The sequence below is a fragment of the Narcine bancroftii genome, chromosome 10 (assembly GCF_036971445.1).
Source record: "Narcine bancroftii isolate sNarBan1 chromosome 10, sNarBan1.hap1, whole genome shotgun sequence".
Taxonomy (NCBI): domain Eukaryota; kingdom Metazoa; phylum Chordata; class Chondrichthyes; order Torpediniformes; family Narcinidae; genus Narcine; species Narcine bancroftii.
The window spans coordinates 94,154,530-94,172,016 of NC_091478.1; the positions used below are offsets into that span (position 1 = coordinate 94,154,530).

General features: G+C 38.9%; 1 protein-coding gene across 13 annotated transcripts in view; it reads left to right on the forward strand.

Moving 5' to 3' along the window:
* cbfa2t3 (CBFA2/RUNX1 partner transcriptional co-repressor 3) overlaps positions 1 to 17,487 on the forward strand; it is a 108,455-nt gene that overhangs the window by 85,881 nt on the left and 5,087 nt on the right. For 9 of the 13 annotated variants that reach the window (XM_069901939.1, XM_069901938.1, XM_069901936.1 and 6 more), the window contains 3 exons: positions 1,003 to 1,071; positions 1,911 to 2,101; positions 6,768 to 6,923. In XM_069901939.1, coding sequence (XP_069758040.1) covers positions 1,003 to 1,071; positions 1,911 to 2,101; positions 6,768 to 6,923 — 416 coding nt within the window. The remainder of the gene's footprint in view (positions 1 to 1,002; positions 1,072 to 1,910; positions 2,102 to 6,767; positions 6,924 to 17,487) is intronic. The other 4 variants (XM_069901948.1, XM_069901949.1, XM_069901944.1 and 1 more) reach the window with 3 other exon arrangements.

Genomic DNA, 17,487 nt, shown 5'->3' on the forward strand with positions numbered 1-17,487 from the left:
TTTGTGAGATGTGATTTCCCACACACAAAACCATGATTGTCCTTAATCGGTCCTTTCCAAATGCAAGTAAATCCTGTCTCTCAGAATCCCCTACAGTAGCTTTCTCATCACTGATGTTAAGCTCACCAGCCCGTAGTTCTCTGACTTGTTCTTGTTCCCATTCATAAATAAAGGCACAACATTCGCCATCCTCTAGTCTTCCAATAGCTCTCCAATTGGCTAACAAAGATACAAAATCCCTGCTAGTGTCCCAGCAATCTACTCCCTTGATACTCATGGAGGGGACCCTGTCAGTGATCATATGACCTAATACCTAGATGTACCCTCGTACATCTAGTTATTAGAGGGCATAGAGGTAATCTTGGTGAGTAACTGCAGTGCATGCAATTGGCACATTTCAGTCATTGTAACTACTCTTTGAGGAAGTGAGTGTTTAAGATGGAGTGGACAGGCTTCCAATCAAATGGACACTTTAGGCCAGGACAGTGAGAGTTACTGAAGCTGCACTATCCAGGTTATTCGTGAGTATTCAGTCATCCTAGTCACTTGTGCCTTGCAGATCATAGAAAAGGTTCAATTTGCCACAAGATATCTAGACTCTGACCTGCTTTTGTAGCTACAGTATTTGTGTAGCTGTTCCAGTTGAGTTCCTGGTTAGTGTTGTTCTTGCAATGTTGATGGTTAGTGTATTGATATAGGTATTATCTTGAATGTCAAGGGTAATCTATCTTATAAGGATGACCATAGCTTGGCATTAATGTAGTGTGAATGTTGCTTACTACCCTGGGCTGTTTTTTGTCTAGCTCCTACTGCCCAGAGTGAAGCCTTTAGCCACTGAATTTGGGCAGGGTGTGGCTACTGAACCTCATCAATCCTGACTGTTTGACAAAGATCTTGACAATGAACAGGGACTGATGTTTGCAGATATTAGTGTGAGAATTACTGATGATGGGAACAGACTTTTCACAGCACTCATAAAAGAATTTTGCTTTGTGTTTTCAGAAATGGCTGGTGAGACTCTGCACAGACTGACACAGGGATACACACGGGAAGAGATCTGGAAAAAAGCTGGTAGGCTAAAGAGTAACAGGATACTATATCATTGAGGCAAGAATTTACAGAAATAAATTTGAGAAGGACCTGCAATTTTTAAAGCATATTTTGCAGCATTAGCTTGTCTTAGAAACAGTTTTGCTCACTGAAGTAGGGGGATTGTAGGTTAATTGGGGTATTTGGGCAGCATGGGCTTGTAGGCAGAAGGGTTGTGACTATACTGTAAGTTTAAATTTAATGTTCTTAAGTGTTGTCAATTCTGTACTCTAGGATATGTGGCTGTCACGATGGCTAGGTTATCTGTTTGCTAATGTTGATTCTATCTGAATATTTTTTCGGGAGCTCAGAGCAAACTCCCTGATTCTTTTTGAATAACTGCCTTGAGATATTTACACTCCAATAAATGTGTAAAATCTCTTCTGAAAAACAGAACTTGTGCAGCATTGCCTCAACGTGGACTGGAGTTTTGCGCCCAAGTAAGCGACAGGGTGAATTACGATAGTGTCATACTTCAAAGCACTGGACCACTTGCTCAGTTTGGACAATAAACTGGAAATCTAATAAACTGGTTTGCAGCATGGCCTGATAGGTTGAGAAGGGATTAATTGACAGGGTGGCATTTGAAGGTTCAAATCCTTTAAATGTACTAATCAGAAATTCTTTACACTGGATCATTCTGCTGATTTTCTTCTTCTGAATGAAGGGATGTTTTACTGTTAGCCTGATCATCTGCTGCTGGATGTCTGTGTTCTGGATCATACCTGACATGAAACTTTCCACATAAAACACAAAGTCGAGTACTGTTCCATTCTTGCCCTAATGCTACTTCTTGTCTGCCATCCTGTTTTCTCTCCCAGAAGAGGCGGTGAATGAAGTGAAGCGCCAGGCCATGACAGAGTTGAAGAAAGCTGTGACAGAGGCAGAGCGCAAGGCCCATGAGATGATCACAGCTGAACGAGCAAAAATGGAGCATGCATTGAGCGAGGCCAAGCGGCAAGCTTCTGAAGATCTACAGTCTGCCATCAACCAACAGGACGACTCCACTGAGGTGAGTTCTTGGCACCAATCTCCAGAGTAGGGAGGGACTGAGGGTCCCCAACAAAACCATGGATTTGGAAGGAAACTTTTCTGCTTAGTTTATCAATGTCATCCTCATTGATTAGATCGAATTTTTCACTTGGGTGAAAGAGCTAAACACTTTAGTTAGGCTCTTCCTGCATTGACCCATCAAATATTCCCAGGCAGGGACAAGACACGTTAGATATAGAATAGGGTCCCTCTACATTGTCCCTTCAAACACTCTCAGGCTGGGACAACACAGGTTAGACACAGAGTAAAGCTCCTTTCTATACCATTCTATAATCGCAATTGCAGGGCTGGAGTAGCAGAAGTTAGCATAATGCTGTTACAGCGCCAGCGAGATTGGGACCAGGGTTTGAATCCCATACTGTCTATAAGGAGTTTCTATGTTCTCCCTGTATCTGTGTGGCTTCCTCCGGGTGTTCCAGTTTCCTCCCACCATTCAAAAATGTACCAGGGGTTATAAGTCAATTGGGTGGCATTGGCTCGTGGGGTGAAATAGTCTATTACCATGCTGTATGTCTAAATTTAAAAAAAATTAAACTGTTCCATCACAAACTCCTAGGGTAGGTGGAGCAATTTCTCAACCCCAAATTGATTCTTCTCACTTCACCCTTTGGTTTATTTCATTCGTAGTGGATTTGCATGCAAACTTTTTATTAAATCGTAGGTAGGATTAATGAGAATGATGATGAGGCACTGGTTAACTTGCTACATGGTTAACCCACTGGTTAACCTGCTACACTGGTTAACCCACTGGTTAACTTGCTACACTGGTTAACCCACTGGTTAACTTGCTACAGTCCAGAAGCTGATGTTGAGATTGCACAATGGCAAATTTGAAATTTAAATTCAAATAACATTATGAATTTTTTTTTAAAGTATTAATAAAGGTGACCACAAAACTACTGAAATATTGTAAAACATGTCTGGTTCATTAATGCTCATCCAAAAAGGATATATTTCAAGCTTGGCTGGGTCTTTATAAGAAATATCCAATTATTGGGCAGCGCTATTGGCGTAGCTGTTAGTGCAACACAATTACAGCTCCAGCAACCCAGGTTCAAATGAGGTACTGCCTGTCAGGAGTTTGTATGCTCTCGCTGTGTCTGCATGGGTTTCTTCTGGGTGCTCTGGTTTCCTCCCACCCTTCAAAACGTAAGGGGGTTGTAAGTTAATTGAGGTATTTGGATGGCATGGGCTTGTGGGCCAGAAGGGCCACTGTGCTCTATGTCTAAATTAAAAGAAACAAGTGATATTCTCATTCTTATGAGAAATTTCTATATTTATAAAATTACCTATAGTTGGGCGTATCAGGCTATCAAATTTTTCCAGTGAAATAATCAAATGACAAAAATAAAGAATGTTAAGTCTCCAGGACCAGTACCTTGATTTTAAAGAATGTGAATCAGAACATTCTGATTCCTTGTTAAAATTTCACAAAGTTCTCTTGATTTATTAACCTTGTCATTAAAATAGAATAGCAAGCATTTATATATTCAAGAAAAGTGATTGAAACCAGGGAATTATAGATCAGTTTAAACACCTATTGTTGGAAATAAATAGGTAACTGAACATCTTGAAACTCTCAACTGATCAGAGTGAACCACTGATAAAGTCCAGTTGTCATATTGTGTGGCATTACCAGCAGGCTAAATGAAACAGATTGTGAGCAGATCTAGCAGCTCAGGACTGGATACAAAATGGCCAGAGACCAAAGGGTTAAGGGTGATGTCTGGGACATATATTTTACACAGAGATGAAGCAAATTCAAGTTCATTGTCACCTGCTTGTGTCAACCCAATGAAATAGTGTATATCTAGACCATAGTGCACACACAGGTAAACAGTACACTCTACACACATATACATGCACAGCAGATACAATCATAACATTGAAGAGGCTTCCAGATGGACACAGGAATATAAAATGGAGAAAGGGGTATCTATCAGGTGCAAGCAGCAGAGATGTAGTTTAATTTGAACATCATGTTTGGCACAGACATGTTGCTTGAAGGGCTTGTTCCTGAATTGAATTGTTCCATTTCTATTATATTATGTAATTTGGATAAATGCAAGATGTTCAGTTGGTAAATCAAACCAGGTGCTGGGGTCTAATGCAGAACGCAACAGTACTGGAGAAATTCAGCAGGTCACACAGCATCCCTAGGAAGTAAAAAAGCAGTTGATGTTTCAGGTCTGAGCTCTTTATCAGGAGTGTATAAAAACAGGTAGATGTCTGAATTAAAAGGAGGGGAAGGGGGAAGATGCACATTTTAACAGGCAATCCAGAGCAGGACTTGCACAGTAAATGGTGGAGCCTGGGGAATATAGCAAGAGATCTGAGACAACGGGTACATAGTTCCCTGAAAGGGTGATACAGGTGGACAAGGTGATGAAGTGAGCATTTGCCCTGCATGCCCTCATTAGTCAAGGTATTGAGTATAGGAGATGGGACGTCGTGTTACAATTGTACAAGTATTTGATACGGCCACATTTGGAATGCCTGTGTACAATTTTGGTTGCCGTGCTACAGGAAAAATGTAATTAAATTGGAAAGGATCTCTAGGATGATATTGGGATTAGAGGGCTTGAATTATATGGCGGGTCTGGATAGGCTAGAACTTTATTACCTGGAGCGCAAGAGACTGAAGGATCACCTTACAGAGGATTATAAAATCACAATGGTTATAGATACGGTGAATCCTCATAGTCTTTTCCCAGGGTAGGAGAGGCAGGTACTATAACATTTAAAAGACATTTGGACAGGTATATGGATAGGAAAAAATTTACAGTGGTTCTCAACCTTTTTCTTTCCACTCACATCCCTGTGCCATTGGTGCTCTGTGATTAGTAAGGGATTGCTTAAAGTGGAATGTGAGTGGGAAGGGAAGGTTGAAAATCCCTGCTCTCAACCCAATTGTTACTGAAATATTTTGCTTGAGAAAAATTGTCATTGACCCATTTCCTTTGGAGTTATGACAAGTCAATTAGGTACAATTAAAACAGTGATTTTTCAAACTTTTTCTTCTCACTCACATACCACCTTAAGCAATCCCTTACTAATCACAGAGCTCCTATGGCATAGGGAATATTTAAAGTGGTATGTGAGTGGAAAGAAAAAAATTGAGAACCACTGATTTAGAAGGATGTGGGCCGGATGCAAGGAAAAGGGACTGTTTTAGATATGATCAGCATGGATGTTGGGCAAAAGGGCCTGTTTCTGTGCTGTGAAATTATGACTGCTTCTATTGCTTGTGTTCTTATTTCAAGCAAAATCTCAGTGAATGTTGGTAGGGGCACAAGGGACTAGATTGAAACCTAATAGTCTGCAGACACTGTGATTTTGGAGGAACTCAGCCAGTTTTGCAGCGTCCAAAGGAGATAAATATGTATTACTGATGGATGATTTAGCCCTGAGCTCTTCTTCAAGGTGTGGGAAGAAGCAGACCACTCCTGAATAAAAGAAAAGGCCTGCAGCATCCTGGTCAAATGCCTGCAGCGTCCTGGTCAATTAAGTACAGACCAACAGACAAAAGGAGATAATTAGATATGGAGAAGAGGCCAGGAGAAAGGAAATGTAAGAATTGATAAAGTAGGGGGGGGGGCGGGTCTCTATTAATATAGAGCTGGGGTACAGATGATGGGGAAAAGGGAAGAGAAAGACAGAGGTACAGGAAAGGAGACATGGGGTGGGGTGGGGGGGAGCTGGCCAACAGAAACCAAGAAGTCTATGTTAATGCCAACCAATTGGAGGGTGCCCAGATGGATAGGAAGTGTTGTTCCTCCAATTTACAGGGGGTTTCAACCTGGCAGTGCGTGAGACTATAGACTGACATGTCAGCAAGGGAATAATGCGTGGGACTGAAATAGGTGGTTACTGGGTGATCCACACCATTGTGGCAGAAAGAACTGAGGTGCTCAGTGAAGTGATCTCCCGGTCTGCATCCAGTCTCACTGATGTAGAGGAGACCACAACGGAATGGCCCTTGCAGATTCACAAGTGAGGTGCTGCTTCACCTGGAAGGACTATTTGGGGTCCAAATAGTGGTGAGGGAGGTATTGTAGGTGCAAGTTGAATATCTCCTGTAGTCACAGAGGTAGATGCCAAGAGGGCAATTTATCTCCTGTAAATTGTTTTCTCCTGAATTTGTTTGGCTTCCATATCTTTTCCAGTTTCTAGTTTCAGTCCCAGATCCATCACCACAAACTGAATCACTTCTTCCAGGAATCTTTGAGATCATGAATTAATCCTGTCTCATAGCGCAATTGATATAAAATAGCCTCCTTTCTGTCTGGTTCTTCAATGTACTGCTGTAAGAAACCACCTCCAATTGCTAATTTAATGTTATCAACTATGTCACAATTGAAGAAGCTGGGAGGTAGGGTGTGGTCTTGAAGACCAGGAGCATGCTGAATCCTGTTATTTATTCATAAATACATGATTCTGTTAGATTCGATTGAAGTCCTCAGAATGAATTTGGATTATTTTCAAAGACTCAGCGATAGGACAAAGGAATGGGAACTTTTGGATTTTTCTTGTGCAGAACTGATATGGAGTCAATGGCCCATTCCGTCTGTGACCATTCAGTGTTTTTCACCACTTCATTTGCTCTCTGTTTCCTTTCTCTCAAGGCCTCCCCCATCCATACAGCCTCCTGGAGTCGGGAGAGCAAGGCAGACGAGCCTTCAGACATACCTACCATGGCCAGGGACACTCGGTGTTCATCCAACAGGAGCCACACTCACTGTGGGGTCAGGCAGATGGCCTCAGTTGCTCCTCCCTCGGAGGTGAGACACTTTGCTCCTTGAAACTCATCCTATGAATCATGGCCAATTTCAAAGCTATCCAAATATCTGCAGCGTCCTGGTCAATTAAGCCCAGACATGGAGCCCTGCTGGTCAACTGGCTGCAGTTCTACCCGAGAGTGTGATGCTGGGTCAGTCCATACAATATGTGGGAATGACTTGGTTAATTCCACAGTGTGTAAGTACATGTGTGTCCTGCAGTACAGTAAACCTCCATTGATCAGTTATCTAATCGTTTAAAAATCCTGATGGTTCAGCACCTGGCTAACTCATTCGTCTAGAATGTGAGCCAGGGGATCCGAATGCAAGCAGATGTGAATCAAGAACCAGAGTCCATAATGAAGATGGAGGCAGGAGTCTGGTGTGTGGCTAAGGTCCAGACCACCAGGGTCTGGAATTGAAGGTTTATAGCCAGAGTATTCCCTTTAAATGCACCTGGTTGACTGAAAAATGTATTATACTGCTGCATAGGATGTTTTAAATTTAAAAAAAAAGTAAATATTAGCATCCAATAGTCTGTAAAATCCGGACTGGTACTACCAAGCCCCCTATCTGAATTACTAGAGTTTCACTATGTGTGTGTTTGAGTGACTCTGGTGCAGTGAATAACTAGTTTAGGCCTTTGTGTGTTTTGAACAAAATGTAAAATGGGATATTAATAACATAAGGGATGAAGAGGGAGAGGGGTTTAATTAGTGCATTCAAGGGAACTTGGTCAGTGTGTTTCTGTCTGGATGAGGAAGTTTGCATTAATGGACTTTTTTTTTGGGAAATGAGCAGGACAGTGGAGCAGTTACTAGTGGAGGTACAGCTGTCATATCATAAGGTTTAGAATAGCTATGGCAAAGGACAAAATGTACTCCAAGGAAAAAAAAGCAGCCAGTGAGAGAAAGGTTGGATGAATTGAAATCTAAGCTTTGCAGCATGTTGCCTGGAATGGAATGTTTCAGTGATGGGGAGAGACTGGACAGGCTGAGTTTGTTTTTCTTGGAGCAGAGAAAACTAGGTAGAGACTTGGTAGAGAGGAATGGATGGCGTGATAGTAGGAAACATTTTCCCATGGCAGAGTTGTCAGACCAGAGGACACAAATTTTTACAATGAAGAGTTAAAGGTAGAGGGAATCTGAGAAATAATTTCTTCACTTGCAGAATGGTTGCAATCTGAAATTAATTATTTAAACAAAGATTGGGCCAAGAAAATTAGACACATGGGACTACCGTGGATGGGATTCAAAAATGGTTTGGCCATAGAAGACAGGGTAGTAGTGGAGTGTTTCTCTGATCGGAGATCTGTGACCAGGATGGATTCTGGGGCCTTTATTTGGAGACAACACAAAAACTGGTGGAGTTAGAAATAAGCAGCACACAAATTGACCTTTCAGCCCAACTTGTCCATGGATTAGATCCATATCCCTCAAAATCTTTCCTATCTTTGAATCTATCTAAAGGTGTTTTAAATGTTGTCATTGTCCACCAATTTATCTGACGTTCATTCTGTAGATATTCCACCCTTTGTTGAGGGGATAAAGCTGTTTTTCAAATCTTTCTCCTATCACTTTAAATCTATGTTCTCTAGTAATAGAATCCCCTATCTGAGGGTGAGTATTTACCATATCTCATTATTTTATAGTTCTATTGCTCCAGGAGAAATAGTCTCCAGTCCATCCAGTCTCTCCATATAACTCAAGCCCTATGGTTCCTTTAAAGCTGGTGTCTGTATGAGTTTGAGGGATTTCCAAACGAAAGTAGTTTTGGGGAGTGTGGGCAGGTCAGAATTGTGGGTAGCTTTTTGCTTGGATAAAAATGTTCATGTGTTTATGTATTTTGTTTCTGAATGGCTTGGCATATTGCCTTTTGGACTGGAGAATTGCCTTTAGAGATTATCTTTGAATAGCACAGACCTTAAGGACAACAAAGCTTGGGTATCAGGAAATCTTTTTTTTCACCTGATTAATACAATGTCATAAGAACATAAAGACTAGGAGAAGGAGTCGGCATTCTGACCTGTCGAGCCTGCTCTGCCATTCAACCAGATCAGGGCTGATCTGGCCACGGACTCAGCTCCACTTACCCATCTATTCCACGTAACTCTTAATTCCCCTACTCTGCAAAAGTCTATCTATATGTGCCTTAATATATATTTAATGAAGCTGCCTGTATGGGCAGAGAATTCCACTGATTCACTACTATCTGGAAGAAGCAGTTCCTCTTCATCTCCTGTCCTAATTCTTCTCTGCTGAATCTTGATGCTCAGTCCCCTAGTTCTATACTCACTTGTCAGTTAAAACAACCTCCCTGCTTCTATCTTAACTATTCTTTTCATAATTTTACGTTTCTATAAGATTCCCCTTTGTCCTTTTAAATTCAAGTAAATATAGCCCCAAGCAACTTGATCTCTCTTCATAAGCTAACCACCCCCTTGTAAAACAAATACAGCACAGGAATAGACCCACCACCCCACATGTCTATGATGTACAAATCAAACTGAAAATCTACTGATTGCTCCTGCCTGATAGCTACCCCTCCATTCATATTCGTATCTATCTTTAAGTCTCTTAAACACTACTATTATCCATGCCTCCACCACGTACCTGGAAGCTGGCTGCAGGCACCCGCCCCACTCCCTGGGTAAAATATTTGCCATGCACATTTCCCTTAAACGTCCTCCCCTCACCTTAAACACCTTGTCTAGTGTGAGACACTTTTGCCCTGCGAAAAACATTCTGACTGTCCACCCTATCAATACCTCTTGATTTTATATACTTTAATCAGGTTACCCCTCACCCACCTATGCTCCAGAGAAAACAAGTTTGTCCAATCAGTCCTCTAACTCATATTCTCTGAAGGAGGCAACATCCTAGTACCAGTTCCAAAGCCTTCCTGTAATGAGGCAACCTGAATTAGCACAGTATTCCAAGTGCTGCCTAACCAAATTTTTATAGTGCTGCCACATGACCTTCTTTAAACTCATGTTCCGCCCAATGAAGGCAAGCATAACATACACCACCTTTTCCGTCATATCTACTTGCACAGCCACTTTTAGTGAGTTATGGACCTGGAATCCCAGATCCCTCTGGATATCAGTGATCGTTGGTGGATCAGAAGTGGAGAGGGTGAACAAATTTAGGTTCTTGGGAGTCACTATCTCGGAGTATCTTTCCTGGACCCAACACACCAATGGCATTTTGAGGCACATCAGCACCTCTACTTCCTCAGGAGTTTGTGGAGGTTTGGTATGACACCAGAAACACTGGCAAAGTTTGACAGAGGTGTGGTGGAAAGTGCTGACTGGCTGCATCACAGTCTGGTATAGGAACACCAATACCCCTGAGTGTAAATCCCTCCAAAATGTAGTGGATGCAGCCCAGGACATCACAGGCAAAACTCTTCCCAATATCGAGAACATCTACAGGGAACGTTACCATTGGAGGGCATCAGCAATCATCAAAGACCCACAACACCCAACACCCAGACTGTTCTCACTCCTGTCATCAGGAAAGAGGTGTAGGTGCCACAAGACTCGCGCCACCAGATTCAGAAACAGCTGCTACCCCTCCACCATCAGACTTTTTTTTAAATTTTTTTATTTTTCGCACTATAAACCATATTGACCAAGATACATAGACATTTTTCTTCTTAAATATATACAGTGTCATTTTCTCCCCCTTTCCCCCCCCTCCCTTCCCTCCCTCCCTCCCTCCCTTCCCCATTTATTTAAAGTTCAATCTATAAGATACATTAAACCCGTTAAACAATGTTGTCACTTAATAAAAATAAACAAGAAATTTTACTGAGTCAGTTCTTTTCGTAATCTTCTCCTTCTGTCATTTTAGGTGGTGGAAGTCCACAGTAGGATTTCTCTAATCTGTTTCATGTATGGCTCCCATATTTGTTTGAATATTGTAATGTTATTTCTTAAATTATATGTTATTTTTTCTAATGGAATACATTTATTCATTTCTATATACCATTGTTGTATTCTCAAGTTGTCTTCTAATTTCCAGGTTGACATAATAAATTTTTTTGCTACAGCTAGGGCTATCATAACGAATCTTTTTTGTGCTCCATCCAAATCGAGTCCAAATTCTTTGTTTCTTATATTACCTAGGAGGAAGATCTCTGGGTTTTTTGGTATATTGCTTTTTGTGATTTTATTTAATATCTGGTTTAGATCTTCCCAAAATTTTTCCACTTTCTCACATATCCAAATTGCATGAATTGTTGTTCCCGTTTCCTTTTTACAGCGAAAACATCTGTCTGATACTGTTGGGTCCCATTTATTTAACTTTTGAGGTGTGATGTATAGCCTGTGTATCCAGTTATATTGTATCATGCGTAACCTCGTGTTTATTGTATTTCTCATAGTTCCGGACCATAGCTTCTCCCATGTTTCATTCTTTATATTTAGATCTTGTTCCCATTTTTGTTTAGGTTTACCGTTTGTTTCCTCGTTCTCCTTTTCTTGCAGTTTGATGTACATGTTTTTTACAAATTTTTTAATTATCCATTGTGTCTGTAATCACATATTCGAAATTGCTTCCTTCTGGTAACCTCAGACTGTTTCCCAATTTGTCCTTCAAGTAGGATTTCAGTTGGTAGTATGCAAACATTGTATCGTGAGTTATATTTATCCTTCATTTGTTCAAAGGATAATAATTTGTTTACCGAAAAACAATTTTCTATTATTTTGATCCCTTTCTCTCCCATTCTCCAAAGGAAAGGTTATCTATTGTGAAAGGGATTAGTTGATTTTGTGTCAATATTAATTTTGGTAATTGATAATTTATTTTATTCCTTTCTACATGAATCTTCTTCCAAATGTTGAGCAGATGATGCAATACCGGTGAATTCCTACGTTGCACCAATTTTTCATCCCATTTATATAATATATGTTCAGGTATCTTCTCCCTTATTTTATCTAGTTCTAATCTGGTCCAATCTGGTTTTTCCCTTGTCTGATAAAAATCTGATAGGTATCTAATTGTGCGGCTCTGTAATAATTCTTAAAGTTTGGTAATTGTAAGCCTCCTTGTTTGTACCATTCTGTTAATTTATCTAGTGCTATCCTCGGTTTCCCCCCTTTCCATAAGAATTTCCTTATTATTTTCTTTAACTCCTTGAAGAATTTCTCTGTTAGGTGTATTGGTAATGACTGAAATAGGTATTGTATCCTTGGGAAAATATTCATTTTAATACAGTTTATCCTTCCTATCAGTGTTGGTGGTAAATCTTTCCAATGCTCTAAGTCGTCTTGTAATTTTTTCATTAATGGATGGTAATTGAGTTTATATAGATGGCCGAGGTTTTTATCTAGTTGTCTACCTAGGTATCGCATTGCCTGTGTTTGCCATCTAAATGGCCATTCTTAAACTTTGTGAAATCCGCATTATTCATTGGCATTGCTTCACTTTTATTTGTGTTGATCTTGTACCCTGATACTTCTCCATATTCCTTCAATTTCCTTTGTAATTCTTTTATTGATATTTCTGGTTCTGTTAAGTATATTATAACGTCATCTGCAAATAGACTGATTTTATATTCCTTCTTTTATTTTTATCCCTTTTATTTTATTTTCTGTTCTTATCAGTTCTGCTAGTGGTACTATAGCTAACGCAAACAGTGAGGGAGATAGTGGACATCCCTGCCTTGTTGATCTGTTTAAGTTAAATTGTTTTGATATATATCCATTTACTCTCACTTTCTTCAATGGCCCCTTATATAATGCTTTAATCCAATTAATATATTTCTCTGGTAGGCTGAATTTTTGTAGTACTTTGAATAAATAATTCCCTTCTACTCTGTCAAAGGCCTTCTTTGCGTCTAAAGCAACCGCTACTGTTGGAGTTTTATTTCCTTCTACTGCATGAATTAAGTTAATAAATTTACAGATATTGTCTGTTGTTCATCTTTTTTTAATAAATCCAGTTTGGTCTATATTTACTATTTTTGGCACATAATCGGCCAATCTGTTTGCTAATAGTTTAGCTATTATCTTATAATCTGTGTTAAGTAAAGATATTGGTCTATATGACGCTGGTGCAAGTGGATCTTTCCCTGTCTTTGGTATTACTGTAATTATTGCTGTTTTGCATGAATCTGGTATGCTTTGTGTTTTATCAATCTGGTTGATTACTTCCAGAAGGGGAGGAATTAATAAGACTTTAAATGTTTTATAGAATTCTATTGGGAATCCATCCTCTCCTGGTGTTTTATTGTTCGGTAGTTTTTTTAATATCTCCTGTAATTCTTCTATTTCAAATGGTTTTATTAATTTATTTTGCTCCTCTGTTTGTAATTTTGGTAGTTCAATTTTAATTAGAAATTCATCTATTTTGTCTTCTTTCCCTTCATTTTCAGTTTGATATAATTGCTCATAGAATTCCCTGAAGTTTTCATTGATCTCCGTTGGATTATATGTAATTTGTTTGTCCTTTTTCCTTAATGCCAATACCATTCTTTTAGTTCGTTCTGTCTTAAGCTGCCACGCTAGAATTTTGTGCGTTTTTTCTCCTAGCTCATAATATTTCTGTTTTGTCTTCATTATGTTCTTCTCCACCTTATATGTTTGTAGTGTTTCATATTTTATTTTTTTATCTGCCAATTCTCTTCTTTTAGTTGTATCTTCCTTTATTGCTAATTCTTTTTCTATATTTGTTATTTCCCTTTCCAACTCTTCTGTTTCCCGATTCTAGTCCTTCTTCATCTTAGTTACATAACTTATTATTTGCCCTCTGATGAACGCTTTCATTGCGTCCCATAGTATAAACTTATCTTTCACTGATTCCGTATTTATTTCAAAGTACATTTTAATTTGTCGTTCAATGAATTCTCTAAAATCCTGTCTTTTAAGTAGCATGGAGTTTAATCTCCATCTATACATTCTTGGTGGGATGTCCTCTAGCTCTATTGCCAATAACAGGGGTGAGTGGTCCGATAATAGTCTAGCTTTATATTCCGTTTTCCTAACTTTCCCTTGAATGTGGGCTGATAACAGGAATAGGTCTATCCTTGAGTATGTTTTATGTCTACCTGAATAGTATGAATAATCCTTTTCCTTTGGGTGTTCTTTCCTCCATATATCCAAAAGTTGCATTTCTTGCATCGATTTAATTATAAATTTGGTTACTTTGTTCTTTCTGTTAGTTTTTTTTTCCAGTTTTATCCATGTTTGAGTCCAAATTAAGGTTAAAATTCCCTCCTCTTAGTATGTTCCCTTGCGTATCTGCTATCTTCAAAAAGATATCTTGCATAAATTTTTGATCTTCTTCATTAGGTGAGTATACATTGAGTAAATTCCAAAATTCTGAATATATCTGACATTTTATCATTACATATCTCCCTGCTGGATCTATTATTTCCTCTTCTATTTTGATTGGTACATTTTTATTGATTAATATAGCTACTCCTCTGGCTTTTGAATTATATGATGCTGCTGTTACATGTCCTATCCAATCTCTCTTTAATTTCTTGTGTTCCACTTCAGTTAGATGTGTTTCTTGTACGAATGCTATATCAATTTTTTTTCTTTTTTCAGTAAATTTAAGTTTCTTCCTTTTGATTTGGTTATGTATTCCATTAATATTTAAAGTCATATAGTTCAACATAGCCATTTCATACTTTGTTTATCTTTCCTTTCCGTTTCCTCATCACCACCTTCCCTTCTTATCCATTTCTGTTTTCTTTCTTTGAACACATTATTAGACAACATTTCTAAAACATAAAATTTTTCCACTATTCTCATATCTAAAATTGCTTTAACCCCAATAGTCCCTCCCCTTTCTGAGTTGCCCTTTGTCCCTTGTTGGGCAACCACATCTCCCCTTGCCATTTGGATTAGCGAATCCGCTCACAAGTGTCAACTGATTTCGCAGTGACTGTAATTCCTCCCCACCCAGCCCCCCCCCCCGGAAAAGATTTTAATCTTCATATATAACAAAGGTCACTCTCTTAATTCCCTCCTTACTTCCTTTCTTCCCTTTCTTTCCCTTCTTAGTTCTTACCTATACTCTATTTTTTATATATTTTTTATATATGAACATATACCTACATACACACATACATATAGTTTGTTGTCATTTTTGTTCTTGTTACATCTCTTCATCTCTGTCTGTTTTGTAGTTGTTCTGCAAATTTTCATGCTTCTTCCGGATCCAAGAATAGTTTGTTTTGCTGCCCCGGAATAACTATTTTAAGTACCGCTGGGTATTTTAACATAAATTTATATCCTTTTTTCCATAGGGTCATTTTTGCTGCATTGAATTCCTTTCTCTTCTTCAGGAGTTCAAAATTTATATCTGGATAGAAAAAAAATTTTTGACCCTTGTATTCCATTGGTTTTTTGTCTTCTCTTATTTTTTCCATTGCCTTCTCCAATATATTTTCTCTTGTATATCTTAGGAATTTTACTAGAATAGATCTCGGTTTTTGTTGTGGTTTGGTTTAGGGGCTAATGTTCTGTGTGCCCTTTCTATTTCCATTTCTTCCTGTAATTCTGGTCTTCCTAGGACCCTGGGGATCCATTCTTTTATAAATTCTCTCATATTCTTGCCTTCTTCATCTTCCTTAAGGCCCACTATCTTTATATTGTTTCTTCTATTATAATTTTCCATTATATCTATCTTCTGAGCTAACAGCTCCTGTGTCTCTTTAACTTTTTTATCAGATTCTTCTAATTTCTTTTTTGTCATCTACTTCCATTTTTATGTCTGTTTCTCACTCTTCCACCTTGTCTACTCTTTTTCCTATATCTGTCATGATCATCTCTAATCTATTCACTTTTTCTTCTGTACTATTTATTCTTTTTATTTCACTGAATTCTTGTGACTGCCATTCTTTTTCTGTTTCCATATATTCTTTAAAAAAAATATATCCATGTACTTGCCCTTACTTTCATCTTCCATTTCTCTGTTCTTCCTCCTCATCTTCTGAGTCAACTCCAAGATCTGTGTCCTTTACCTCTGTCTCTTCTGGTTTTCTTGTTGGGTTGTTTTATTTTGTTGGGTATTTTTGGTCTTCTTATTTTTATTAGAAGTGTCTTGGTGTTGCTCTTCTTCCTCTGGGTTGATCATCTGTTGTTTCTTTGATTTCTTATTTTTATTCTCTTCCTTGTTCTCGTTATTTTCTATATTTTCCTCTTGCTGTTGCGTTGTAGTTGCTTGTTTCAGCTGTGGAGATCTACTCCTCAGCTGGTCCCCCCTCCCATCAGTGTTATTTTTGTCTTGCGCATCGGAATCCTCGCGCATGCGCGGTTGCGCACTTTTGTTTGGCTCCGTGAGCCATTTTTGTAGTCCCGAGTTCGGGGCTTCAACTGACCTCAGGGAGCGGGCTTCTCTCTCCACGGCAGGCCTCCTCAGACAGGTAAGGCCTTCACCTTTTTCCGACGTCTTTCCTTCTTCTTTTCTTCCCGTTGTTTTTGGTTTTTCTTTCTTCGCTGCCATTTTCTCCACACTTTCACTTTCACTTTATTATAGTTTTTATCTTCGTGCCTTTGTTTTTTCTCTATCTTTTTTTTAACTTTTCTGGAGAGGGCTGGAGTTCCCCTACCGGCCACTACTCCATCACGTGACTCCAAATCCACCATCAGACTCTTCAACGACAAACTCACTCAGAGACTCACTGAAGGACTCTTATTTGTGCACTTTATTGAGTTTTCTTTTGTTCTTTCTGTATTGTAATCAGTTTGTTTACATTTTGTTATCTGTTTACAGTTCTTTTATATGTTGACATATTTTACGCTGGGAACAGTTTATATTTTGCCCTACCTATCAGTGGTAATTCTGCAGCGCCCGCAGGAAAAAGGAATCTCAGGGTTGTATGTAATGTCATGTATGTATTCTGACAATAAATCTGAAATCTGTCAATACTTTTAAGACTCCTGCCATTAACTGCATACATTCCCTTTACATTTCACATCCCAAAATGGAACACCTCACAAAGGAACTATCTGGTCTCCTAGGTTGGTTGCAAAATATCATGGCACTAATTATAGTTCTACTTGACATCCTCACCATTACTAATCAGGAAAATGCACAGCAGAAATGTGGAGCTGGTTTAGGGATCACTTATATGGGTTTCTGGGAGAGGATGGGAGGGTAAAGGTAAAAAGCATAAAGGTATATGAAGCAAAAATCAGTCCTATTGACAATTATAGGGCAGCCAGGGACTTCAGAAACCTAAAAAGGGACATTAGATTTTGGATAAAGGAAATCCCTGAGGCATTCTACACAGACTTAAAGAACAGAAGGATGAAGTGAAACACTGTATGATCAAATTTGAAGTACATGGTTAATGGCAGGATTGTTAGCAGTGAGGAGGAACAATTTGATTTTGAGATCCTCGTCCATAGATCTCTAAGTTGTGAGAAAGTGGTTAAAAAGGCATATGGGGGTGATATTTTGATCCGATTTGGGTCTGAATCAAGTGTGCACTGTACATGTTGTTGCTCAAACCATACACATAAAACATACTAAATCTTTTGTTTTCAATCCAATTTCTCGACTTGAGTGTTTGGAGTAATCAGTAAGTTTAGAATTAAGAGGGCAACAGA